Genomic DNA, 27972 nt, shown 5'->3' with positions numbered 1-27972 from the left:
ACAAGGAATACCACACACACAATTGTTGTTGTTGATCTGTTCTTTTTTTCAGTTATCTTCTAAAACAGCTGTACATTATTTGTTTAAAAAAAAAACTTACTTTAATAGAAAGAGAAAAAAGCAAAACTAAAGAATAACAGTAATACAAAGGGCTTCTATGATGTGAGGAACCTTGAAGAACATCGCTGGTGTGTGGAGTTATGAGTCTTTATTTGTGGCTCTTGCTGATGTTGCTGTATCCCACTCCAACGCAGGTCATCAGGACTTTATCTCCTCCTTTCTGTTCATCCTCGTCCGCTTTCTGCGTCTCGATCTTGAACATGATCTGGAAGAAGTCCCGAATGTGCCGGAGGAACTCGATCCTACAGGACATAACATTGTTTCAGTGCAAGAATGTACTGCACTTTCCAGCTCAAACCAAAAACCAACCTTGCTGTTTCTTGCACGTACAAACACACATGGCATCACAGACCTAAAAGAAGGCCAACATCTATGTATCGGTGGACGGGGGGCAGACAGTGGGTCAGAGGTTGCTTTGGTCTTGCCGAGCTTTCTGCGTCATGACTGACCATGACCTGGGACAACGTGTGCGTATTAGCACCTCTCACAAAGCTAGGGCACATTGGGGGAAATACAGTGGCATAATCAACAGTTTGTCTAGAGTTTCAGAACATATGCCCCGAAATGAAAAACTGGCCAAAACCAAAGTTCAGGACACATTAAATATACTTACTGAAATGAGGACAATGTACAAGAAAAGCCAATATCCTGAGACCTGCTGGTCATGCAATTCAACAGATTCAATAAATGTCTGTCTGTCTGTCTGTCTGTCTGTCTGTCTGTCTGTCTGTCTGTCTGTCTGTCTGTCTGTCTGTCTGTCTGTCTGTCTGTCTGTCTGTCTGTCTGTCTGTCTGTCTGTCTGTCTGTCTGTCTGTCTGTCTGTCTGTCTGTCTGTCTGTCTGTCTGTCTGTCTGTCTCAAAGAACAACATCCCACATGTCAGCTGGTTTAAAAGACCCCATAATCCATTACTCACGTGAAAACATGGTCAGTAGCAGACTAGCTGGCCAATGTGACTCAAACCTACCAAACATGCTGCTTGGCTGAGAGGAAGAGCATTGTGTTGGCACTGCCAATCTTCAGTTATCATAGTACTGTACTTGATCAGGACACAGCACCGGTACCATGATAACTGAAAATGGACAGTTCACGGTCGACTGACGGGCAATTCAGCTCCAAGAAGACCTCTGAGGTGCCTCACAGCACAAATACAGAAAGTTCTTCAAAAATTAAATAGGCTGTGGAGCATCTTCCTTTAAAGACACTGTAAAGCATTTTACTTGTCTGCACATTCAGTGGTGGCAGAGAGAAAAATGGCAACACTACACTGACCAACCACTTTACTGAGTACACCTACCTCATAGCCACACTTTGTCCATTTTATCAGCTCCACTTACCAAACAGCTGCACTTTGTAGTTCTACAGTTACAGACTGCAGTCCATCTGTTTCTCTTGATACTTTGACAACCAAAGAGCAGGCATTATCTGGGTGGTGGGTCATTCTCAGCACTGCAGTGACACTCAAATGGTGGTGGTGTGTTAGTTTTTAAACAGTGTCCACTCACTGTTCACTCTATTAGACCCTCCTACATTGTTGGGCCGTCTTATAGATGTGAAGTCAGACATGGTAGCCTTCATCAGTGGTCACAGGATGGTGTCGGCTGGATATTTATGGTTCAGTCCAGCAGTGACACTAAGGTGTTTAAAAACTCCAGCAGCATTACTGTGTCTGATCCACTTGCACCAGTGCAACACACACTGATTCACGACCCAAATGATAAGTGCTCTGTGGTGGTCCTGACCACTGAAGAACAGGGTGAAAGGGGGCTGAAGTCTGAAGAGAAATAGATGGACTACAGTCTGTAACTGTAGAACTATGGAAGTCACCTACATGATAAGTGGAGCTGATAATGAGTGTAAAAATACGGTGGTATACTTGATGAAGTGGCTGGTTGGTGTAAATTAAAACAGGTGGTTACATCTTCATTGACAGACAACAGAGTTGTTATTAAAACTTTTTAACAGCAGTGATTTTGCACTCCTTGAAAGGCTACAATTAGTTATTATGGTTAAAGGGGAATTACACCAATACACACCCAATTGACACTGTGCTTGTGGCTTTATATGACTGGGAAACCTAACAACTGTGAAAAATGATTGCAGTCAGCTTAAATAACTGCGATCATCTCAAATAAGTGAGATTAAGCGATTATGTAATAATTGTGACAGGCCTTCTAAACAGCTCCTCGTTTCTGTTTAGCCACACTTTTTAACAACTGTTCTATAGATGGTTTGACATTTATTGATCGATGCCTTGAAAACTGCACTGCGTTCACCCATTTGGTCATCATGTAAGTGAACTAATCATTCAGACGGTTTCTGACCTTGAAATGAGATGGCAAAAAAAAAAAAAAAAAGTCAAATGCTTTTACATTACTTACATCATCAGTGGAATTCCCCTTTAAGTCCACTTTTATTGTATGAACTTCACTTAAAATGCCGATCACTTCACTAATGGTCAAAATGACTGGTAAAATCCCTAGAAGAGTCAGTACCTTCCACTCACAGACACACAGCAGCAAAAGAAAAACAGAAAAACCGAAGGGGCCCAAACTGAAAAGACTGAACAGATAAGTGCGCAAAGGTCAATGGAAAATGCAAGTTTTCTCCCCCAAATAAGGTGATGTTTACACCGTTTTTTCCTTTGATCTGCGACCTTTGTCCGGCACACAGTAAAATGAGATGGAGGGGAGCAATGAAGAGGAGCGAGAGCGAGAGACGTGAGTGACGGGGGAGAAAGAAAGAAAGACTCACGTGTATGGGGAGAGGGGACCCAGGAGAGTTTTGGAAACATCTTGCTGGTCTAACGTCATGTACAGAAGAGCCAGACTCTGGTTGTTTGAATCCACACAGCCACCCTGGAAAGAGAGATCAGCATTACTTCATGTATTCATAAACATTATTTATGAAAACATTCACGTTTACAGATAAAAGTTAAAGTCTGAACACCCCCAGTCAAAGGACGTTGTGTTGATCTTCAAAGTGAAAATAAGCGACGTAAGTTAATAAAATATGCTAATTTTAGTGCACAGGAGTTCAATATATTTTTTAAAAATGTAGAAGCCGAAGGGTGCCATTATTTTTGCACAGGCCACTTTTTCCTTTTTGTAACCCCGAATTTGTTCATTTAAGCAAATAAACATTAATTGTGCATTTAATGTGCAAAAGTGTCCTCTGCAGAAAATCTGTTCACTTATCTTCACTGAAAAAAATCAACAAAATTTGACCACAGTGGGTTTTTTGCATACATGTATATATAATTTTTGGGCCCAGATAATTGAAACAAACTGTGGTTTTCCATGATACAGTTGCAGTTATGCAAGTCATCCTTTCAGCTGTGGCAGGGGAAACTGCATTATTACAAAGTTATATTAGTATTATTATATTGTTACTACGCAAAACTTTGCATATTTTTGGCATAATTTAAAAACTTATTTACTCTTTGCATTGAGTTAAAATTTCATAATGAACAGACTAACAGAAATGGTCCAAAATGACTTCAAATCAAGAAAAATCTTGTAACATCAACTTCCATTAAAAGTTATGTTTTTTTCTTTAGTTTAATTTTGAAGATAAATTTTTGTTCCAATAGCGACAATATCGACATCAGTTATCAACTGGGCTATCGAATATTTCTAGGGAGAAGCTCAGTTCTAGGCCAAGTCTAGACAGTGACATATGGGTCATGTTTTCCTCCTCGAGGACATTCTAATTGGTGGAGGAATGTTGGACGGCTTAGCAAGGCCATTTTCCCCATTACTGTGAATATACAGGCCTTGTGTTAGGACACAGGGGCTAGTCTGGGCTGGACCACTCACGTGCCCAGTTTAGTGCTGCTGTGAGAACATCTGCTCAGCTTGCATATGATTTAATCACATAATCATATAAAGGAACTGAGGCTCCGTTGTTGACATAAGCTTACGGCCACTGATGGGATACGGAGGAGAGATGTGCTGACCAGCTCAACGGCAAACTTCAGCAAGACAGCAAGTAGGCAAACAAACCTGAGAGAAGCATTCTCTCTCTGTTCTTGTTTAGTTATATCTCTCCAGCACATGACTCTGTAATACCACACCTCTGTTACCCTTAGAAGCTCCAACAAGAAGAAAAGCATGGCGTGCTTTATGAATTAGTGTTTGCGATCAATGTTTTTAGTGTATAAAGTGATTCTCATATGCTCGTCTTGTGCAACTTAACATTTCAAATAATTAGGGGGACATTAGAAGAGCTGTAAAGAAATGTTCCATGCGTCCAGAATAATGAAGAGATCTTTAACTGAGAAACCTGCATAACCTCAAGGATAAAGTTAACATCCAGAATTTATCACATTTCACAAGTGAAGATCAAATCTAAAGGTAGATAAAAGTAAGCAGATAACTGCATTAATTTCGATTTTATTTATTATATTATATGGCTCTGATGTTCTGATGTCTCCTGTTAGCTGCTAGCATTGCATAGTAAAAGTAAACCTTACTAAAACAAAAGGTTCAACATGGCTGTAAAGAATGAGGCCTTGAGTCTGACTGACAGAACTAGGTGTGGGCAATAGGACGATATTTTATCATTATCGTGATAAACTGTGCTATGATATCCATAATCTGCTCAGAAAAGCATATCAACAGTAAAGAACATGAGACTAGGTTTCATTACAAAGCGAGTGCGATTAGGCCTGTTTAACTGACTTTAGTGCAGTACAGTGTGTGAAATATTGAATAAAACCATTCCAGTTTTATTTACTTTTTATACACTACATATTCTGTTTTGTCTGTTACATCTTATTAAATCTCAGAAAAACTGAATATCATGATGATTGTGTATTGTAAAAATGCCATTTAGTTTCATGATAAATGCCCAACCCTAGACAGACGAACTATGTGCTCTAAATGTGGTGCAAAATAGGATCAAAACAACTTTAAAACTGCAGTTTAGTTAGCTAGTTAGTTAGCTAGTTAGTTAGCATAATAGTTAATCCAGTTGAAGTTTTTGTACATTTTAAAGAAATGAGATCTGTAACTTAAACCCAAGGCAGACTGGCTACTCCGCTAGCCAACATACATGCTGTCCACACAACATCCTACCCAACAGGTTCAAGTCATTTTGCCTCTTTACTTTAAAAACTATATTAACTGCACAGAAAGTAAATAACTTGTAAATGTTATGCAATTCATTACATCACTTACTGTGTAATCAAGTATGTATTTATGTAATTATATTCAAATTATTAAGCAAGAGGAAAGCAATAAGTCTAGACTCAGGTAAACAGTATGACTCCATTACAATATCATCATATGGAGAAATGCATTTCAATTGTAAGTTACCTTCTTTCATATATGAGCATCCTTAACGTTAACAGGCCCTGATTTCTTTTGGCCGCTGTGGCTGAAAGCTCCATGTTCCTCTGGTGTTGCCTGATGGAAGAAGCACCTAATCTTCAACTAACAATGTGAGAATCTGACTCCACTTGACTGGAGCTTAGTATTTAACAATGGGAACGGCTTGATGCTGATGAGGTAAACAGGTGTGTATTAGCCAGACATGCTGGTGGAAAAGTCCCAAAAGATCCTGAGCCACAAGATATGCCCCTTCACACACCCACACATTAGGGCTGGGCAGTACTGATAACTTAATATAATTATATTTAACATATATCATCATAGCAGATGACAAGTTTGCATTAGCCCCTTGAATTCCCAAACTTTTTACATCATTAGGCTTATTATTCTACATGGGAATATGGGCATTTAACGGGTTTATGAAGTCTATGTCTTTAAGTGTCTCACAAACCTGACAAAGCTTGCTTTGATTAGACTGTTCTTCTTTTTAGGTTTAAACCTATGTGAAAACAACCTGAAGCAACTAGTCGATGCCAAAGTGCAGTTAAACCCATCAGACCCAAAGTCTCATCGACAATACATTCACAGTCTTCGTGCCCTGTAACTGATAAAGCTCTGCCCCCGGAGTAGCTGGTGAGAATACACGTCCACATTGGTAACAGCAAAATGGATAAGAATATAAAACTAGAGCTTTCTGTGTTTGTGCTATTGTATTTTCTACAACTGTACAAAATAAGTTCATGTTGCTATTATTGTTTCATACACTCCAGCAGTTTCTAACATTTTTGGTTACAATTCACTTGTACATTCACATTTATGACATTTGGCAGATGCTCTTATCCAGAGTGACTTACAATTTGATCATTTTACACACATAGGTGAAGGTAGTGTTAGAAGTCTGGCCCAAGGACTCATCAGTAGTATAGGGTCCTTGCCCAGGCAGGGAATTGAATCCCAGTCTACTGCATGGAAGGCAAGAGTGTTATCCACTAAACCACAAAACCACACCAACCTGACCACTTTCCAGTCTCTGTTCATCCCTTAGAATTAAACAGACTGTTTTTGTAACGATGTCTTTAAGACTGATGTATGTAAATGAGCTGTTCCGATTGGCTGCCCTGAGTTATACCTCATTCAAAAAACAGTCAAGGTTGAACTCACAGGCCACTTTATTAGGTACACCTTGCTAGTAAAAGGTTGGACCCCTTTTGCCTTCAGAACTGCCTTAATTCCTTGTGGCAGACTTTCAACAAGGTGCTGGAAACGTTCCTCAGAGATTTTGGTTGGTTATTTGAGTTACTGTTGCCTTTCTATCATCTGGAACCAGTCTGCCCATTCTCCTCTGACCTCTCCCATCAACAAGGCATTTTCGTCCACACAACTGACCGCTCACTGGATATTTCCTCTTTTTCGGACCGTTCTCTGTAAATCCTAGAGATGGTTGTGTGTGAAAATCCCAGTAGATCAGCAGTTTCTGAAATACTCAGACCAGCCTGTCTGGCACCAACAACCACACCACGTTCAAAGTCATTAAATCCCCTTTCTTCCCCGTTCTGATGCTCGGTCTGCACTTCAGCAAGTTGTCTTGACCACCTCTACATGCCTGAATGCACTGAGTTGCTGCCATGTGATTGGCTGATTAGCTATTTGTGTTAACAAGCAACTGAACTGAACCTAATAAAGTGGCCAGTGAGTGTATAGCTTCAGCGTGAATGGGCAGAGCTAAACTGATGTAATAACAAAATATACATATAAATATAAATGGTGTTGATTTTAATAACATCACAAATTCCAAATGGGAATTCCAAATGCTTAGTTTCTAAAAATTAACTGCACGGCCTCAGGAGTGAACCATACGTTTTAAAACTCCTTCAAACGCTTTTCAGAAAGAAAACTGAAAGTAAGAAAAATTCACAAAAATTCACAAAATTTTTCATAATATGGCCCTTTAAAAAAACCTGCATATTACTTATTTTAGTGCATTATTACCCTTAGAATAATAATGTTATATAAAAAGGCATGTTAAACTGGATGTAGTACATATAGTACAGCATTTAGTGAGTACTGAATCAAAACCTTTGTAGCCTTAAATTTATTACTATTGTTTGTTTTCCCTAAATATGTGGCACCACATGTTCTACTTTGTCTGGTACAACTTACTAAATTTGTCAAAAATTATTGTGATGCATAGTGTGTGTATTATGAAAACATGTTCAAGTACCATGATAATATCTTCATCATATCCTTTGTTACTTAGCGAGCATAATAACTAATGGGACTGAAGTTCTAGTACCTGTTAAAGGAACGTGATCTGTAACTTAAACTTAAGCCAGACTGGCAACTGCGCTAGCCAACATGCTTGCTGTCCAAACAGCATCTTAGCCAACAATTTCAAGTTGTTTTGCCTCTTTCCTTTAAAAGCCCACATTACCTGCACGTAACATAAATAAATGTGTCTATTTAATCAAATGTTATATTTCCCACTTAATCCTAACCCAGGTGGTCCCAAATTCTACAGTTTAGAAATGCATCAGCTTTTGCAGGTATGTACATGGAAAATAAAGGATATCTAGCATGGACTCACCATTCACATGTCAGTGTATCCATAGTTTGTAACACAAAATAAAAAAAACGAACTCTCAGCTTTGACAAAACATTTACAGTTAAAACAAACAATCGGAACAACGTTAAAAGAGAAAAGTAGAAATAGCATTACTGAAACTAAAAAATGATACATCACCTCAGCACTACCATTTTAGCAAGGAAAAAAAAATAACACTGATCTCTGACATTGTTACATAAACCTTAGCTATGATCCTGTGACCGCATCTACGGACCCCTTACCTCGTGCTTCCTGTCATATTCGTCATTTGTTTCGTGCAACGGCAACGCTCAAATTCAATTAGCCCACCCTCACACTGAGCTCCATTGTTGAGTCCTCATAACGGCATACCCCAACTTGAGAAGCCATGAGACTGGCTGACTTTTTCAGTGAATAAAAAAAAAAGAAAAGAAAAAAAAAAAAGAATAAAGAAGGTAATAAAATGAACAGGCAGGGAGTTTGAAGTTGAAGCCTAGCGTATAGGACTGAAGCAGGCTATCACAAGAAATCCACCATATGGACTAGTAAGAATGGAAAAGCACACAAGAAGATGATAAGACCTGATACACGACGTGAGTGAAATAAGCAGCCTGCCAGCTCACTCACAAAACACTCTGCGTCACTCAGAAATATTCTGCGAAATTAATCGGCCCATGTTCAAGTAAAGAAAAACGCACATTCTTTCTCAAGACGTGAACCTGCAGACAATGTATTCAATCTTTCAACTAATTAACTTATGCACTTATTTTAAATTTGATGCCTGCAACATGTTCCAAAAAGGCTGGGACAGGAACATATTTACCAGAAGTTCTCTCTAACCGTTTAGGAACCAGGTGTAGGTGTATGTTGTTGTATATTTTGCTACATAATGCATCATGTGTTTTCAATGGAAGATAGCTCTTACTACAAAGCCACGTCGTAACACATGAAGAATGTGGCTTGGTGATGTCACTGAAAAAGATGTCTAGACGGCAGCATTTGTTGCCCCAATATGTTCATGTGCCCTTCAGCATTAATTGCGCACTCCACAGATGCAAGTTACCCACCAACACACTCCCATACCATAACAGACGCAGGCTTTTGAACTTTGCATTTGTAACGATCGGGATGGTGCCTTTCCCTCTTTGGCCTAGAGAACATGGCATACATTAATTCCAAATCTGGAAGCCAAATCTGGAAGCACACATTTACACTCTGCACCCGTCTCTCAGATGAGCTTCAGCCCAGAGAGGTCAATGGCGTTTCTGAATGTTTTTGATATAGGGCTTCTGTTTTGTGTAGGAGATTTTTAACTCGCAGTTGTGCCGGGATCATCTGTTTACTGACAAATGTTTTCGGAATTCTACCTGAGCCCATGTAGTTATATGCTTTAGAGAAACATCTGTTTTTAATGCACTGCTATCTGAACAACTGACGGTTAAAAAACCTTCAATATTGTCCGTTACGTGCAGAGATTTCTCTGGATTCCCTGAATCCTTTGCTTATATTCTGTACGCTAGACAGACTATTCGCTTACATATTTAGTGAAACTCAACCCATCCTTGGCTGTAAATGACTAGGCCTTTCGGATATGCTCCTTTTATGCCCAATCATGATCACATCTCCAGTTGCCAATTCACCCGTTTACCTGTGAAATTTTTTTTTTTTTTTTTATCATTCTGCAAACTTCCCAGTTTTGCATTGCCCCTGTCCCAACTTTTTTGGAATGGCTTGCAAGCATTAAAGTAGCACAATTGGCATATACAGTACTGTGTGAAAGTTTTAGGCATCTAAGCAAATTTTTAAACAATTGACCTCAGCAGTGAGTTTATCACAATATACATTAGAATAAAGTCACATTCATAATTCAAATAAACATAAAAACAATAAAAACTAACAAGAATTTCTTGGGTCCATATTTTTCCTTGACACTTTCACAGCCGCCACAGAGACTTGTTAATATCATCAATTACATCATGAGCTCAATTTACTGAGCACTGATTGGTCAAACCAGGAGCTGCTTTTTAACTACATATAATACTGTAATACTGGGCTTCCTCGAGGAGAGGCTTGGAAATGCTTAAACAAACAATATCCAGAAAATCACTTACTATATATATTTGTTTTGTTTATTCAAATATTAACACTTCACAGCAAATAAACACAAACTACACAAATAAACAGATTCTGAAAATGTGTTTTGGGTGCCCAAGCCTTTCGCACAGTACTGCATTTCCAAAAATCAACCAAATTGATAAGGTAAAACATTAAATCTCTCCACTTTGTGCCGTTTCCAATGAAATAACCTGTTAACAAATCACTTATTTCTGTTTTTCTTGGCATTTTACCTACTGTGTCAACTTTGTTTTTCCTACAAATTCCATTTGTGTAGGGGACATTTTATTTGCAATCTCTGGTCAGACATGTTACCAATGGATATGATAGAATAAAGGTGGAAAAAAAGGAAAAACAAGGCAGTTTAGGACCAAGATAAAAAAAAAATTCAATCAAGAGCTGCCATATTTGCCAAAACTCTGATTTAAGTTACATGTCAACTGCTCTAAAATGGAGGCAGCGCTGTCAACTAGAACAACAACCAGTGGATGGGGCCTCAGGGGTCGATCACAAAAGCAAAACTCATGAACATCAGACACTGTGCCCGTCTTTCTCCTCTATCTCCGTCAACTCTGACACGATTATTTCTTTTTAAGCAATTATCTGCCGATAACAACGTTCCAATATCACAGAGGAAAGCCAACAATGTGACGTCACCCGAGTCACTTTTTCTGGAATGGAAAAGCAAATGGCTGTCATCATGAAAAAAAATAATAATAGGAGAAGGAAAAAGAATTGATCCATGTGTCCAACAGCTACATTTCGTATGATATGGAAAGACCTCTGAACTTGCCTTACAACTTGTTTTGAATGGTCTGAAAAGACGACTTTCTAACAGTACCCATTTGAATGTTACAAATACACAGAATTTCCAAACTTTTCACAATCAAAAGTGGGTTTTCTATTGTTTTATCACATTTAGTAATCCCAAGTGACTTTAAGACTGACTTTAATGAAAAGTGAGAAATCACTATTTAACCATATTTTTAAACATGCTTTAGATTTGTGCTCAGACAAGCTCAAACAACATATGGGTCCAAGACATCTCAGATATATGAATTTCAGACAATGGACATGGATTTGTGTAGAGTAATGGAACAAGATTTAGTTACAAGCCATTTTGGACTCTACTTCTATTGGTGCATTCACCATTAAATGCACAATGTAAAGAACAGGCAACACTTTCAAATGGCATAAACCAAAAAGTTATGGAAGCCATGAAACTCATCTGATCCCACAGAAAGAGATTCTCAATGAGCGTATGACAGTGTTATAAAGCTATTAACGACAGAAGAACGTACGACAGATAAGACTGGAGTGTTCTTTGGTTTGCATTGTATTTGAAATCAGCCTCTTCAGAATTTAGCAGCAGATCCATATTGTGGCTTACACTGATTTATATTTACTTAGTGAATGAATCATAACAAATAAAAGCTAATTTACCACTAAACTGGACAAACACAGACATTTCTGGACATTCCTTAAGAAAATCACTCCATACATCAGTTCAGATCAAAGCCAGAGAGGAAAAAGCAAAGTGAACTTACATTATGTCCAAGTTTTCCCCATCTGCTCCCATTAAACGTAACGCATGTGTCTGTGTCCAGAAGCTGTTTACTACACAGACTGGCCACAGGCCACTGATTAACCACAGAGCAAACACACACACGCACACATACGCACTCACACACGCACAGGGCTGGTGGTCGTGGAGCATGTCGAAGAACCCAATGCTTCAAATATTAACTTTTATCCCACAATCCCCCCTGCCTCCCTGTTCAGCCAATCAGAGAGCCCATCTATTTGTCTACAAAAAAAAGCACATGCCCCTGCAGAGAGAGAGAGAGAGAGAGAGAGAGAGAGAGAGAGAGAGAGAGAGAGAGAGAGAGAGAGAGAGACAGAAAGAGAGAGAGAGCGCGAGACAGAAAGAGAGAGAGAGCGAGAGCGAGAGAAAGAGAGCGAGAGCGAGAGAGAGAAAGAGAGCGCGAGAGAGCGCAAGACAGAAAGAGAGAGAGAGAGAGAGCGCGAGAGAGAGAGAAAGAGCGAGAGAGAGAGAGAGAAAGAGAGCGAGAGAGAGAGAAAGAGAGCGAGAGAGAGAGAAAGAGAGCGAGACAGAGAGAGAAAGAGAGCGAGAGGGAGAGAAAGAGAAAGAGAGCGAGAGGGAGAGAAAGAGAGCGAGAGAGAAAGAGAGCGAGAGCGAGAGAGAAAGAGAGCGAGAGCGAGAGAGAAAGAGAGCGAGAGACCACCCTAGCTAGCATAACAGAGCTAGCAAGCTACCTGATCAGTAAAAGAAAGTGAAAAAGGAAGAGAAGGAAAGAAAAAAGTGAAAAAGAAAAGAAAAAAGGACAATATAGAAGGAACAATGATAAAATGAGACAGAAAAAGCAAGAGAGAGGGAGAGAGAAGCAAAGGAAAGTGAAAAAAGTAAAGAAAGAGAAAGAAAAAGTAAAGAAACAGAGTAAAGAATGAAAGAAAGAGCGAGAAAGAAAAAGAAAAAGTGACAAAAGACAATGTGGAGAGAAAGAGAGTGAAGCAAATAGTGAGAAAGAGAAAACAGAAAAAGAGAAAAAAACAATATAGAAGGAACAAATAAATAAAACAGAAAAAAGTGAGAGACAGAGGGTGAGAGAGAAAAATAAAATTTAGATGAGAGAAAAAAAAAGACAAAGAAAGGAAGAGAAAGAAAGATGCAAAACAAAATAAAGAAAAAATAAAGATGAGAGATTAAGCACGAGAGAGAGGGAGAGAGTGTATATGAGAGAGAGGGAGAGGAGAGAGAAAAGAGAAGGACAGACAGAGAGAAAGAAAAGAGGGAGAGGAGGAGAGAGAGAGAAAGAGAGAAAATGACAGCAAGACAAAGAAAATGAGAGAGAAAGAAACAAAAAAGAAAAGTTAGACGAGAGAGAAAAAAGAAAGAAAGGAAGAAAGCAAGTAAAGAGAAACAAAGAGAAAGAATATAGAGAGAGGGGGAGAGAGATAATGAGAGAAACAAAAAAGTTAGATGAGAGAAAAACAACAAACAAAAGAAGAAAGCAAGTAGAAAGACAGAAAGACAGAAAGAAAGACAGAAAGAAAGAAAGAAAGAAAGAAAGCTGTAAAACTAAATAAAGAACAAAAAACAAAGATGAGAGAAAGCACAAAAGAGAGAGGGAGAGGAGAGAGAATGAGAGACAGAAAATGAGAGTGAGACTCAGAGAAAACCAAAAAAGACAAAGAAAGGAAGAACGCAAAGAAAGAGAAAGAAAGAGAAAGATGTAAAACTACAACCCCAATTCCAGTGAAGTTGGGACGTTGTGTAAAACAAATAAAAACAGAATACAACGATCTGCGAATCCTTTTCAACCTATATTCAATTGAATACACTACAAAGACAAGATATTTTAATGTTTAAACGGATAAACTTTATTGTTCTTTGATCCCTCAGGTGGCACTGCATTAAAAACCGACATCATTCTGTAACAGATATTCCCACATGGGCTCAGGAACACTTCAGAAAACCACTGTCAGTGAACACAGTTCGTTGCTCCATCTACAAGTGCAAGTTAAAACTCTGCCATGCAAAGCGAAAGCCATATATCAACAATATCCAGAAACGCTGCCGGCTTCTCTGGGCCCGAGCTCATCTGAGATGGACTGACGGAAAGTGGAAAAGTGTCCTGTGGTCTGATGAGTCCACATTTCAAATTGGCTTTGGAAATCATGGACGTTGTTTCCTCCGGGCCAAAGAGGAAAAGGACTGTCTGGATTGTTATCAGAGCAAAGTTCAAAAGCCAGCATCTCTGATGGTATGGGGGTGTGTGTGTTAGTGCCCATGGCATGGGTAACTTGCACATCTGTGAAGGCACCATTAATGCTGAAAGGTACATACAGGTTTTGGAGCAACATCTGCTGCCATCCAAGCAACGTCTTTTTCAGGGACGTCCTGCTTATTTCAGCAAGACGATGCCAAGCCACATTCTGCACGTGTTACAACAGTGTGGCTTCGTAGTAAAAGAGTGCGGGTACTAGACTGGCCTGCCTGCAGTCCAGACCTGTCTCCCATTGAAAATGTGTGGCACATTATGAAGCGCAATATACAACAATGGAGACCCCGGACTGTTGAGCAACTGAAGTTGTACATCAAGCAAGAATGGGAAAGAATTCCACCTACAAAGCTTCAACAATTAGTGTCCTCAGTTCCCAAACGCTTATTGAGTGTTGTAAAAAGGAAAGGTGATGTAACACAGTGGTAAACACGCCCCTGTCCCAACTTCTTTGGAATGTATTGCAGGCACCAAATTCAAGATGAGTGAATATTCACAAAAAACTATAAAACAATTTTGAACATTAAATATCTTGCCTTTGTAGTGTATTCAATTGAATATAGGTTGAAAAGGATTTACAAATCATCGTTTTCTGTTTTTATTTGTTTTACACAACGTCATGACAATGAATGACAATGATAGAGATTGAGAGAAAGCATGAGAGAGAGAGAGAGAGAGAGAGAGAGAGAGAGAGAGAGAGAGAGAGAGAGAGAGAGACACAGAGAGAGACACAGAGAGAGACACAGAGAGAGACACAGAGAGAGAGAGACCTCCTTTAAAAGGTTTCAGCCCCTCAGCATGACTCAGCAGACTGGCTGAGAGTGTCAGTGTTAAAGAGTCTCTGCACACCCTGCTGTTAACACTGTGGGCTCCTGCTGACTCGTTCACCACACTGTGAGGGGCATTCTGTTATAGTCGACGTGTACCATCCACCCCTGGACTGAGGACAGGTTAACGGCCACGGAGGACTGTTGGGCCACGGGACACTACAGCTGTTCAGAGAGCCTGAAAGCAACACTGTGCAGTGTTTTGCTTGAACAAGTCATGTGTCTTGATATGCATGCCTTGCTAAATTGAGGCCTATGCAGAATGACAACAGTCACAGTATAACACTAGTGCAGTATGACTAAGAGTTTCCAGAGTCCAAGGAAGAGACTGCTGTATTTTGCTTAAATCAAATAACCAAATACTGAGCTCTCACAGGGAAAGCCAGGCTGTCTAACATAACTTTAGGCAGATGCACTGATAACACTGCGTTGACATTTTGTGGTGTTTTGTGTTTGATTTATACTTGGGACAATTTTGCCCACCGTAAATATGCTCCACTTGTTCTTTTAAAGAGAAAAAAGGAACATTTTGGCTGGAAAAAAAGCAAAATATTAAAGGGCCCATATCCTACACTCTCTTATGCTGAGGTGTATGCATGATGTCTGTGTAGCCAAAAAAACAAAAATAGACCACAATTCTTGAGCATTTTCCAGCCTCTCTTTATCCCTTATTAAATAGGCTATTTTTGTTACTGGTATGGGTCAATGACCTCTGTTCTGATTGGCTACCCTGCATCATGCCTCATTAAAAAGCGGTCTGGGCTGAAACACTACATAACTTTAGTATGAATGGGTGGAGCTAAACTGCTATAGGCCATGACAGTGGATATATGTAAACACACTAGTTCTAATGACATCACAAAAACTATTTCAAAATGGGTTTAGTTTCCATGTATGGACTGTATGGAAAGGGGAGTGACTGCTATGTTATCGCCCAAGTCAGAGACGGCTCCACACTTCCAAAAGTGCAGGGGCAAAGGTTGCCATTTATTATTACTAAAAAAGTATGAATCAATAACATTAATAAAGCTGCGTTGCTGGCCACCGACTGACTAAAACTAGCTTGCAGCACTACATTTAGCATGTTTCATAGCTATAATAATATATTCCAAGAACCTAATTTATAAAGAACATTTATGTTTTTAGGGAAAAAAGTAATTCCATGATGAATACACACATCACACTCCGAGAGTTAACGAAAGGAACATCAAATCTTTGTTTAGCAAAAGCAGTTAGAAATATGGAAACTAACTTTGAGTAAATGTCACAGTATGGAACATAAACTGTGACCATACATCACAGCCGCAGCACCTCTCACTAAACACAAACTCAGGTTTCATCGCCTGGGAAACGCCCTGCAAATCCGATTTCTTGCTCAAATCCGATCCCTCTGACATGATGGTTCACACTTGTTTAGGTAAGTGATTCAAATCTGCGAATGAACTGGCGTCCTGAAATGACCTGCTTCAGATCTTCGCAGTGAAGATAATTAACTCTGATCAGCTCTTAGCTGTTCATTATTAGAGGGAGACAAAGGTGAAAAAGGTGAGAGGTGCCGCTTTTCCACCTCTATTTACCTCTATTCCACCACTTCTATTCGGCGCTGCTACCATGGTAACACTGAACGATCTGAGCGTCACATTAAGGTCGCATGGCCACGAATCAGGTACGTACCCAATCTAAGACCACATATGAAAGTGGCTCAGTTCGGATTTTTAAAAAAACAGATTCGAGAGTCCAAACAGTCCTGAAAACATCAGATCTGAGTCACATTAGGACAAAAAAATAAATAAAAATCAGATTTGCCACCCCAGTGCTTCTAGCAGCCATGGCCTCAGTCAGATAAAAGTGCAAGCAATACACATTCTGTCCACTGCAATGGAAACATATTGCTGTGAAAGCTAACGACAGAGGAAAATAACTAGCAGAGCAGTACTTACTCTGTAGATCTCCTCCAGCAGCAGCTTGGCGCAGTTCTTGCCAAGTTCTTCAGGAAGCACAGGGTCTCCCTGCCCCTGCGGTGTGGACGCCAGCTCCGCACTGAGAAGCGTGCCGTTCACCGTCTCTGCCACCAGAGTCAGACCAAAACCTGGAGACCTGATCAGAGGAGGAACATCACGCACATCTCCTTAAACATGGCAGAAACAACGAATAGCATCAACATATGTTTCAAAGAGATCTGATCTGTCAAGCATCAGACAAATCCTCCATCTGAGGATCTGCTGACCCAAGTCACTAATTAGCCAGTGCTCCAGATGTGGGAGCTCTGGACTACAGCAAGCTAATGATTACAGATATTTATACGCATAGTTGGTGAAATTAAGTTGCTTGTTTATTTACTTTGTTAAGCAACGCTACAAACTGCATAAGTCAGAGACTTTGTTCATTCACACAGCCACTCACCATTTCACTGGCCTGGGGGATTTTACAGATAAGTAAATAATAAAAACATGAAAAATAATTATTTTCATCAGCCATCTCCTGACTTCAAGTTGAGAACCACTGCTTTATAATTCTGTGAGCTTTATATCCATTTAGAACATACAGTATCTTAGAAACTTTACTGTTATGCTCTTAAAAAAATACTTTAAATCTAAACATATACTACAATATTTCACAAACAAACAAGATGAACAGTTTAATTTAATTTCTGTGCTCAACAGACATCTCTGATGTGCGCACAACGTAAAGGGCAGGTGTATAAGTAAACAGAAATAAAAAAGTAAATGTAATACATTTGAAAAACTGCGTTTTCTTGTGACAATGGCAATATGCACTTCTGCACTGACATTAAACACACAAAATTTGTGCTACTGAAAGCCACCACCACTGGCATAATAATAACAATAATAATAATAAATAATAATAATTAAAAAAAAAAAAAAACACACTTACTTTCCTGAACTGGCTCCTTTCATGTGGTCAGTGTAGATGTAAATGTCTGGAATGAATTTGTTTAAGATGCTTCTGGCTGAATCCACTATTCTGTTGGCCATCTGGGGAGACACACGCACCGAGTATCTACCATACAGGGTCAAGGGGTCAAATCTCAAGTGATGAGTACGACAGCACCAGCTACACTCAACACTGCAAATCCCACCATATATATGACGGACACACACACACACACACACACACACACACACACACACACACACACACACACACACACACACACACACACACACTCTACACCACTTATCCTTCTGGGTGCTGGAGCCTATCCAAGCAGTCAACTGGCAGAAGGCAGGAAATACCCTGGACAGGTTGCCAGTCCACTGCACTCACATATGATGACACTGGACAGAAATGCATCAAGCCCAGTCAATACTGATGAAGAAAAAGTCTGAGCCGGCTGAAAGACTGGGTGACCGCAGTGGACAACATACTAGCACTGTGACCAAACCGCTACATCGAGCGAATGCGATGCGGCTTGCAATATATTCAAAGTGCATTTGCTAACCGATATTGTAACATGATTAAAAGACCCATATCCCAGATTTTCCAAGTATTTTTTTACTGAGGCACATTTGAAACACTTTGCAACTTTCCAACTAGTGTAAATGGGCATCAGCACCACTGTAAAGAAAGTAAAGTCAATATGTTTCTATTTGTTGAAATACATTAACATCTTGATTTATCAAAAGACCCAGAGAACAGTGGTTGGAACAGTGATTGGTCAGGATGCTCACAGTGCACTGTAACATTAGTTAGAATGCTCTTTTGCATATAGCTGCCTTCTGTGAAACCAGTGCTGCAAAGGCCCACGTCACAATGCTTAACAAACCATATCCTGTGTAGCCCTAGTGACCGATCTGGGGAAGGATACGCTGTTCCTCTGATTCTCTTGATTTTGCCTGGGTCGGTGAGCAGAACAGGCTTGAGGGCCCGGCAAACTGGACAGGAGAAGTGTACCTCCCCTCCTCCTCTAGGCGCAATACCTCGCTTCACTACCTGAAGAGTAATCACAACAGCAAGAAGGCTACAGATAAGGGTGGGCAATAGAGTAAATACAGAATCACAGTATTTTAAGCCATGTTCATGACACATGATAACTTCAACAAAGAAGATTAAGTACCGACTCTAGCCATACCTTTATTTCCAAACCTTCTCCATTGATGCCAAACATCTTCATCAGAGGAACAGCAGTGGCTTTCAATAAGTCCACCTGCAGAACAACAAAGACAAAAAACCCTGAAACAGAAAACTTGATGAACAGGTGTCATGTTATGCAAGAACATAACAGGAGTTCCTAACAAATATCTAGCACATTAGCTTCAGACAGGACCTCACAACAATCATTCAAGTTGAAGCTCTACCCAAACAATATCCAAGCTAAGTGCAAAATGGGTGAAATACACAATGACGATTAGGGGTGGGGGAACAAATCCATTCTTAGAGGCATCGCGATGTGGACGTGGACGATTCTGAATCGATTCACAAACGTCAAATACCAATTTTCTAAATTTTAATTTCTAATGTCATTTTGATGGAAGTGTGGAAGTGCAGTGCCCGGATATTCTGTGGTGACGCATAACAAGAACACAACTGGATGAGCAAGAAATCCGACTGGCACCGGTTAGATCAGGAGTCACAACCCAAATGTTAAGAAGAGCCATTTTGTCCTTTCAACAAAAATCAAACCTCCTTGGGTGCCACAACATTTTATGCCCAGTATGTCTCAGTACATGATAACGTCCTACTATATGCTAAAAAATATAAACGAAAATGCAGATTTACTTTGCTCTGCTTTAAGCTTTAGCTCAGCTATAGCCACTTTCCTCCCATCTCACCAGAAAACCTTTCCTCACAAGTAGAAAAGTCTCTTGTAAAACGCCTCTCAACGTTCAAACGTTTGTGGCGACATTTAAGGTGGAACGGCAAAACTCGAAAGAGAAGCTGACTTCAGCTTCTCAACTTTTCAGTGTCTGACAGTCTCTTACTGCAGGTTTAACATTCCAGGAAACCAACTGCGCCGCTTATAAATGCAAATAAGTCCATTCATTTCCAAATGTTCCGTCTTAAATCCCTCATTGCCTTTCGTAGCTACTAGACTGTGTTGCTATGTGACCTGCAGTCTGCTTTCGCGTTATTTTGCACACTTTGGAGCTGAGATTCAGCGTCCAGTCTCGAAGATATTATACTGACACAGTGACTTATTAAAAGATGTTGGAAGTAAATTCATTATGTATCATTACAAATACTTTGTTTTAAAACTACTAAGTCCTCACACAGTGAGGAAAACGAAATCCTGTATAGAAAAAAAAGACGCATCAAGATGCTGCTCGTCGATTTGTCCACAGGTCTCCTGTGAGCACAGTCTGGCCAGCATGATCACTCTTCTTCAGCAATAAAACACATTCACAGCTGGAAATAACCCTTTTTCAAGAGAGCCCTCAAGGGATCTTGGCATTAAAGAGCTGTACTTGAATAAGAGGGCTACCATCATCATTCTTCAGTCTGGCAGCTTCAACACGTGCGAGAAGCTGGACTTCAGTCTGAACGACTAGAGATGGTTTGAATGGTCGGTAATGAATTCTGTTTAACTTGGACAACAATACTGCACAAGATTCTTATTTTACTGTCATCATGACGAGTGTGATACACCTCTCTGCGCTGGGACTGAACCTGCTCTCCCACACTGGAAACGAGTAACTTACCATGACAGCCAACTACAAAACACACTCAGAAACCTTAAAACATCCATCTCAGCTAAATAGGAACTCTACTCAAAACAGCAGGCAGCAAAGGGGAAAGCATGCAGTAAACAGGCTGGCTCTGTTTTTCTGCTAGCCAGCTGGGCTACTGAAGCTTGCTACCTTATGCCTTCCCCACCGGGTCCTTCCCAAATAAATAAATAAATAAATAAATAAATTCAATTACATCAACATTACTGAAAATTTCAAAGCATCTTTTCCACAACGGGGTTGTTACTCACTGATGGGTCTATAGGGTCATTAGTGACGCCCTTCAGGATGGCTTTGAGTGGGTTCTTCATGAACGGGGCCAGCATGATGAGAGCCTCCAGATAGTAACCAATGGAGCGCTGAACATTACACTCATGCTCTACTGAGCCCCCACACAGCAGACCTGGCTGGTAGAACAGGGCCGTTCCTGGAGGGGGCAAAAGAGCAGCGTTCAAACCTTCCATCCTTCACTTCCTTTAACTAGTCACTGCTAATCTTGTCTATTTTAATCCTTTTAATACAAAACTAACATACAAATCATTTTAATGGTTAATCAGAGTTTTTAGAACTTTTGGTTATACCATCACACAACGTATGGCTTTTCAACAAGACCAGAAAATTTTACTGGAAACTCAAAACTGCTTCGAAAAGACTAAAAACTGAGATATGATTCATTATAATGTGAACTTCAATTAAACTCCCATAGTCATGACTAATTAAGGATTCCATAAAAGCTTCATGCAAGTCTGAGGGTGAGCTAGAGGAAAGTTGTAGCCCACCTGTTTGATTTATCTCAATTCTGCTGCCATTGGTCACTTTGTCCAGCAGCCTGATGAAACTAGCTTCGAAATCTGAAAACAGACAAGAGTTTTTAAAGCACTGAATTACGAACACACGGGCGAAATCACATCATACAGGGATCTCAACAAACACCTCCAGAAACGTGTCTTACAGTGGCTAAAACTGCTGAGAACATCAAAGCAAGTTAGCCAGCACAACCACCAGGACAGCAATAAGAGCAGCAGTTAGTTAAGTAAGTTCTTCTATGCAGCAGCTTCAGATTGATGGAGAACGTGTTGTATGTGGTTCTACACAGAACCTCTTAGAAAACGGTTCTGTACAGTAGGGCTGAAAAGATCAGCTGCTTTGCTAGATATTTACCAGAATAGAGTTGGCAAGGTCTTTGAGGGCCATGCCAAATGACCTTTACTTTCAGTGCGATTTTTCCATTCGTCGCCTGAAAATGCCATTTTATATTTTAATTTTTATATATTTTATTTTCTCTCAGTTTCTTTTTGCTCGTGTTTTATTTCTCCACTCGTGTTTGTACGACTTGTTTCATTGACGGTCATCGTTCTATTTTGTAACGTATGGTATGTCTACTGGACCCCAGGAAGAATAGCGGCTATCGTGAAAGCAGCTGAAGATCCTAAAAATAAACACAATAAACAAAAAATATCAGAGTTGCTGCTTTTTTTCTCATTTATAGCCTCCATCATCAAAAGTGCTGTGTTCACATTTAAGTGGCTCTACCACAGAGCTCGTGAACTGCCTGTAGGTAAATTAGACCAATCAGAGTCAACCAATCACCCACGTTTTGTGACATCACAACCACATTCAAATGTGAAGCCTCAAGCCAGAAAAAGTGGATATTTAGGCCCTTTTTTGGCAAAAAAACAGGTCTGAGCTAGCTATAAACAGAAGCATTTTCAAAACGGTTCTATGTAGAAGCATGTACTACACATCCTCTGTAAATCTGAAGAACCAGTTCATCATGCAGAGAACCATTTAAGCATAAAATGACTCTTTACAAAAGTCATGGCTCTAAACAGACCCAATCCCTTGAAGAACCATCTTTTGACGAGGGTAGACTCTGAGGTCTGAGTTGTGAACAGTAGTGAACTTTGATTGTTCACATTTAGAGTTAAAAATAAGGATTTCGCTGATATGGGCCCTTTAAAAGTGCACTGCGTAGCAGAGGCAGCTCAACGCCAGGACACGCAGCGTCGTCCAGTCACAACAAAGTCTTAAAATAAGCTAAAACGATGGTCAGATGTGTCCGAAACAGCCGGACTGTGCTGAACTTCTCTCCTTTATTAGCGAGCGTTCAGTTAACCGTGTGTGGAGCTCAGTCGCAGCAGTGACTGAGTTCTGACACTGAACCTACCCCGGAGTCCTGGCTCGTCATCTCTGGACCGTATGTTTCGGATTTTGACCCTCTTCCCGCTCAGCGTGGACAGCACCAGCCTCTGTCTGAGGAAATTACAGCCCTCGTATGTGAGAGCCGCCATGCTGCTGCTGCTGCTGCACCCACGTGTGTAAACCTCGGGCAGGAGCGTCCTGCTACGGAGCCACACGAAGGACAGAAAGGTACCAAGCGAAGCCCGCTGTGCGTTCATTCAAACACCCGACAGGGGGCGCCAAAGTCACTGTTTAGAAAAAAATCTCAAGGCGAGTCGGAAATGATGTTCTTAAAAGGGGAATTCCGCCCATTTTTCAAATTTCTGCATAATATGCATCTCGTTGAGATGTGACCAGAATCACTGAGGTTTGATGTGAAATGCGCTACTTTATGGAAACTTACCGAGCTGTGTGATGCGAACCAGATGTCTCTGAAACTCCCTCAGAAAAAAAAGCCAAGATAATTTTATTGCATTTGTTGGAAATCGTTTAGATGGAATAATCATTTATTTGTTAGGAAGCTAAATTTGAACTAAATAAATTTGAACTCTCTCTCTCTCTCTCTCTCTCTCTGTTGTTTTATATATATATATATATATATATATATATATATATATATATATATATATATATATATATATGTCAAAGTGTTCGCTCGTCTGCCTTCACATGCATATGAAACCCATTCTTAATCCATATGATGTCCGCCCACCCTTTGCAGCTATAACAGCTTCAACTCTTCTACAAAGACTTTCCACAAGGGTTAGGAGTATGTTTATGGGAATTTTTGATCATTCTTCCAGAAGCACATGGTCAGGACTCTGCAGTCCAGTCAAGTTCTTCCACACCAAACTCGCTCATCCATGTCTTTATGGACCTGCTTTGTGCACTGGTGCGCAGTCATGTTGGAACAGGAAGGGGCTTCAAACTTTTCTCACAAAGTTGGGAGCTCGAAATTGTCCAAAATCTCTTGGTGCTGAAGCATTAAGAGTTCCTTTCAGTGGAACTAAGGGGCCGAGCCCAACTCCTTAAAAACAACCCCACACCACAATCCCCCTCCACCAAACTTTAGACTTGGCACAATGCAGTCAGACAAGTACCGTTCTACTGGCAACCACCAAACCCAGACTCGTCCATCAGATTGCCAGACGGAGAAGCATGATTAGTCACTTTAGAGAACACGTCTCCACTGTTCTAGAGTCCAGTGGCGGCGCTTTACACCACTGCATTCCACGCTTTGCATTGCACTTGGTGATGTAAGGCTTGGATGCAGCTGCTTGGCCATGGAAACCCATTCCATGAAGCTCTCTATGATGTTCTTGAGGTAATCTGAAAGCCACATGAAGTTTGGAGGTCTGTAGTGATTGACTCTGTTAGGGACCTCTGCGCACTATGCGCCTCAGCATCCTCTGACCCCACTCTGTCATTTTATATGGCCTACCACTTTGTGGCTGAGTTGCTGTTCTTCCCAGTTGCTTACACTTAGTTCTAATGCCAATGACAGTTGACTGTGGAATATTTAGTAGCGAGGAAATTTTTCTGGACTTGTTGCACAGGCAGCATCCTATCACGGTACCACGCTGGAATTCACTGAGCTCCTGAGAGCGACTCATTCTTTCACTAATGTTTGTAGAAGCAGTCTGCAGGCCTAGGTGCTTGGTTTTATACACCTGTGGAAGTGGCTGGAACACTTGAATTCAATATATATATATATGTGTGTGTGTGTGTGTGTAGGTGTGTGTGTGTCACACACATTGTTTGACCAAAAAGTGGACACCATTCTAAATTATTAAAGGTGTTCACTTTTTGCTGACAGGTGTGTGAAATCAAGCACACAGCTATGCAGTTTCCATGGACAAATATTGGCAGTAGAATGTACTGCAGAGCCCAGTGACCATAAGTGTGTCACCTTCGCCACAAGTCAGTTCATGAAATGTCCAACTGCTCGACCTGCTGTAAGTTCCGAGGCCATTTTTCAGGGTTTGGACTTGGCCCTTTGTTCTAGTGAAGGATAATATTAACACAACTGCATACAAAGACATTGTAGACAATTATAGGGGGGCACTGGCTGAATCTCAAATGGTCCCCAAAATAGAGTTTCACAATATTTGAAGGCATTTTCATTTTATGGTGCTTATTACAGTATTCAGTTTTTCTGGGGTTTGATAGGTTGCAACAAAACTAAGCCGTGTCACCTTTTTAAAATGATCAAAAAACTCTAAGTAGTTGCAATGCTACTGCTTTTTTTGGAGAGTTGTAATGGCTGGGACTTTTGTGTTTGTAATTTGCCACTTCCAGACATAATGAAGAAGAGTAAACCGTGTTGACCGTGTGTTTTTTTTAATGTCTTAGATCACTGAGCAAATATTTATTGATCCATTCTTATTATCTCTTCAGTTTTGATGAATTGCTTAAGATGGGATTCCATACATTTGTGCATAATTCAATCAGTGAAAGTGATTTGATGTGAAATAGCTCACTGTAGAGAAACTCACAGACTTTCTTTACAGTGGTGGTGACAGGAACCAAGGGTCACAGTGCGCACAACACAATATAAGCCATTTGATTTACTAAATTTATTAAAGTTCTGCATGTTCCTCTCCGCCCTGCATGTGTTTCCAAAATCTGTTTTGGGCCAAAATGACTAATCAAGCATCAGGCAACTTACTTGTACCCATTATGTAATAGCTTTCTGTGAGGCAGCTTTCACTGGCATTAAATATTTCAGATGTCTGGCTCCTATCAACACCACTGTGAACCACGCTGAGTCTTTCTAGCTCCGTTTCTCAATAAGAGAGCATTTCATATCAAACTACTCTGAGTGACTCTGTTTATCAAACATTTCATTATGTAGAACATTTGTAAAATTAACTGGAGGGCCTCTTTAAATGACTTTACAACTCATAGACAAGCTTCATTTTCACTTTTTACACAAAAAAAATTTGATTTGATACTGTCTGAAGTTACGTGTTTGCCTTGTGGGTCAATGGACTGACTTAAAAAAGCCAAAAAGCATTTACTTGCTTAAGTGAACTTCATTGCAACATACGTTGAACATCCAAGTTGTTTTCCGTTCTCAGTAATACTATATCAAAGTGTGCACTTACCTGTTTTATAAAAGTGCACATGTTTTTTTTTTTGTTGAGTGTATTTAATAATTAATAAACATATCTATTTTAAAATGTAGTTAAGTGTATTTTAGTTGTGCTGTAACTTAAATGTAGCACTGAAGTTTATCTGTATATCCAGTACTATAATATAAGTGGAATGTCTGTGTATGCACTTAAATACATTTTAGATATTAGTATCTCTGCCTTCTGCCCGAAGACTGCTGGGATGGGCTCCAGCACCCCTATCCCCCCAAATCCACCCACCCCCCCCGCGACCCTGACGGAGAAGCGGCTTAGAAAATGGATGGATGGATGGATGGATAATATAAACACTGTTCAGGCATAACATTATGACAACTTCTTGTTTCTACACTCACTGTCCATTTGATCAGCTCCTCTTACTGTATAGCTGCACTTTGTAGTTCTACAATTACAGACTGTAGTCCATCTGTTTCTCTGATACTTTGTTATTCCCCTTGTACCCTGTTCTTCACTGGTCAGGACCCCCATGGACCCTCACAGAGCAGGTACTATTTGGGTGGTGGATCAGTTTAGCACTGCAGTGACACTGACATGGTGGTGGTGTGTTAGTGTGTGTTGCACTGGTCTGAGTGGATCAGACACAGCAGTGCTGCTGGACTGAGAATAGTCCACCAACCAAAAAAATCCAGGCAACAGTGTCCTGTGGGCAGCGTCCTGTGACCACTGATGAAGGACTAGAGGATGATTAGTTCATACGGTATAGCAAGAGATGAGCTATATACATCTGCAGGGTGGACCAATGACGCAGGTGCATCTAAAAGAGTGGACAGTAAACTCCTTGCTGTGTCTGAAACAAGGTGTATGATGTAACACTAATGTCTACAAGAACATACTTAAAATCGACTTAAGTGCAACTTAATTTGTTTAAAAAAGCACTCAAAAGCTGAATGTATGTAATATATATTTAATCATAACTAAATGACACAAGTTGTCCTACGTTGCTACAAATGTATACCTCAATGTATTTTTTATATAAACATGAAACACTTTAATGTCAATTTGACCCAAATATGGAAGGAAATATGAAGTGAAAGTCTACGTTATGGTGTTGTCATGGCAACGGTGCTACGTGTAATAAATATCTAACACAATCCTTGAAAATAGAAGTCATGAATGTTGCCATTGCTAAATTCCACTGTTGCGCTTTTTGATCTGGACACGTTCATAAACCAAGAGAGCAGTTCAAATGGCACAGTGCGAGCTGGCATGCTGCGTATTCTAAGTAGGCTTAACGGAGGAAGCACAGTTCATAAACACAGAGCTCTGTCTGTCTCATCTCCACTCTTTCCCATTATCTCTCCATCCTCAGACCAGCTTTATGAGCTATTTCGTGATCCGCAGCAGGAAACCATGGGTTTCCTTTCATTGAGAAGCTCCCATTACCTAAAGTGTCTCAGGAAAGGCCCATGGGAAATGGCTTTAATGAGCCCTCCCTTTGTAAAGGCCCCCCATGTAAATGTTAATCTATATGACTGGACATGCAGAATCCAGAGTAGATGACTATTCTTATATACAGCTAAGGACTGGGAGGTATAACAGTATAACAGTATAAAAGTTAGGCATAGATGAATGTTTGCTCACTGTTTGACAAACCACAGGTCACTGTAATCTTTTTCATTTATGTGTTAATAGCTGCTTATTACTTTTTTATGGTGCTCAACTTAATAAACACAAATGAGCTCATTTTAAACCATTCAAAAACTTTATAAGAATAGTCAGAAACACTTTGCATGGATACCATGCAGTGGTGGACTGTAAGGGGGAGCGAGGAGGCGGACGCATATGCTGAGATAAGCGAAATTTATTAAGTGCAAATCCAGAATCAGGGTCATAACGGTCAAAGGTCATATAGCCGACACAGATAGAATGGGGTTCAGACATGACACAAACCAGAACAGAACAAGGACATGAAACAGAGACCAATACATTCATACAAAGACTGGCAAACACAAGAGGCAAACACAGGGCTTAAATACACGGGACAATGAGGGACAGGTGAACACAATCAAGGGCGGAGTAACAAAACCAAAACAAATGCACATGGAGTGGGAGGAGCCAATCGTGACATGGACAAAATACACAAATCATGGACTTGAGTTAAAGTAGAGATACCCAAGGTAAAATATCACTCCAGTAAAAGTAGAAGTTCCTCCATTTAGACCTCCACTTGAGTA

At 40.2% G+C, this 27972-nt stretch overlaps 1 protein-coding gene across 1 annotated transcript; it reads right to left on the bottom strand.

Moving 5' to 3' along the window:
* Positions 1-25: 25 nt before the first annotated feature.
* On the bottom strand, positions 26-22836 carry rcl1 (RNA terminal phosphate cyclase-like 1). The gene is made up of 9 exons (XM_017702944.2): positions 22633-22836; positions 21245-21316; positions 20717-20892; positions 18872-18946; positions 18608-18732; positions 17674-17799; positions 16719-16875; positions 2874-2977; positions 26-362 (listed from the first exon to the last, which is right to left on the bottom strand). The coding sequence occupies exons 1-9, from the start codon at positions 22754-22756 to the stop codon at positions 209-211; spliced, it is 1113 nt and encodes a 370-aa protein (XP_017558433.1). The 5' UTR covers positions 22757-22836; the 3' UTR covers positions 26-208.
* Between the last annotated feature and the right edge of the window lie 5136 nt (positions 22837-27972).

The sequence above is a fragment of the Pygocentrus nattereri genome, chromosome 23 (genome assembly GCF_015220715.1).
Source record: "Pygocentrus nattereri isolate fPygNat1 chromosome 23, fPygNat1.pri, whole genome shotgun sequence".
Lineage (NCBI taxonomy): Eukaryota > Metazoa > Chordata > Actinopteri > Characiformes > Serrasalmidae > Pygocentrus > Pygocentrus nattereri.
Note: the sequence above shows the minus strand (reverse complement) of the source record. Positions and strands in the feature narration are given on the sequence as shown.

Coding starts and splice junctions, on each gene's coding strand:
- rcl1 (XM_017702944.2), bottom strand. CDS start 22,756: ATGGCGGCTCTCACATACGAGGGCTGTAATTTCCTCAGACAGAGGCTG. Junction 21,317..22,632: donor TGACGAGCCAGGACTCCGGG/GTAGGTTCAGTG, acceptor GTCTGTTTTCAG/ATTTCGAAGCTAGTTTCATC. Junction 18,947..20,716: donor ATGACCCTATAGACCCATCA/GTGAGTAACAAC, acceptor GTTGTTCTGCAG/GTGGACTTATTGAAAGCCAC.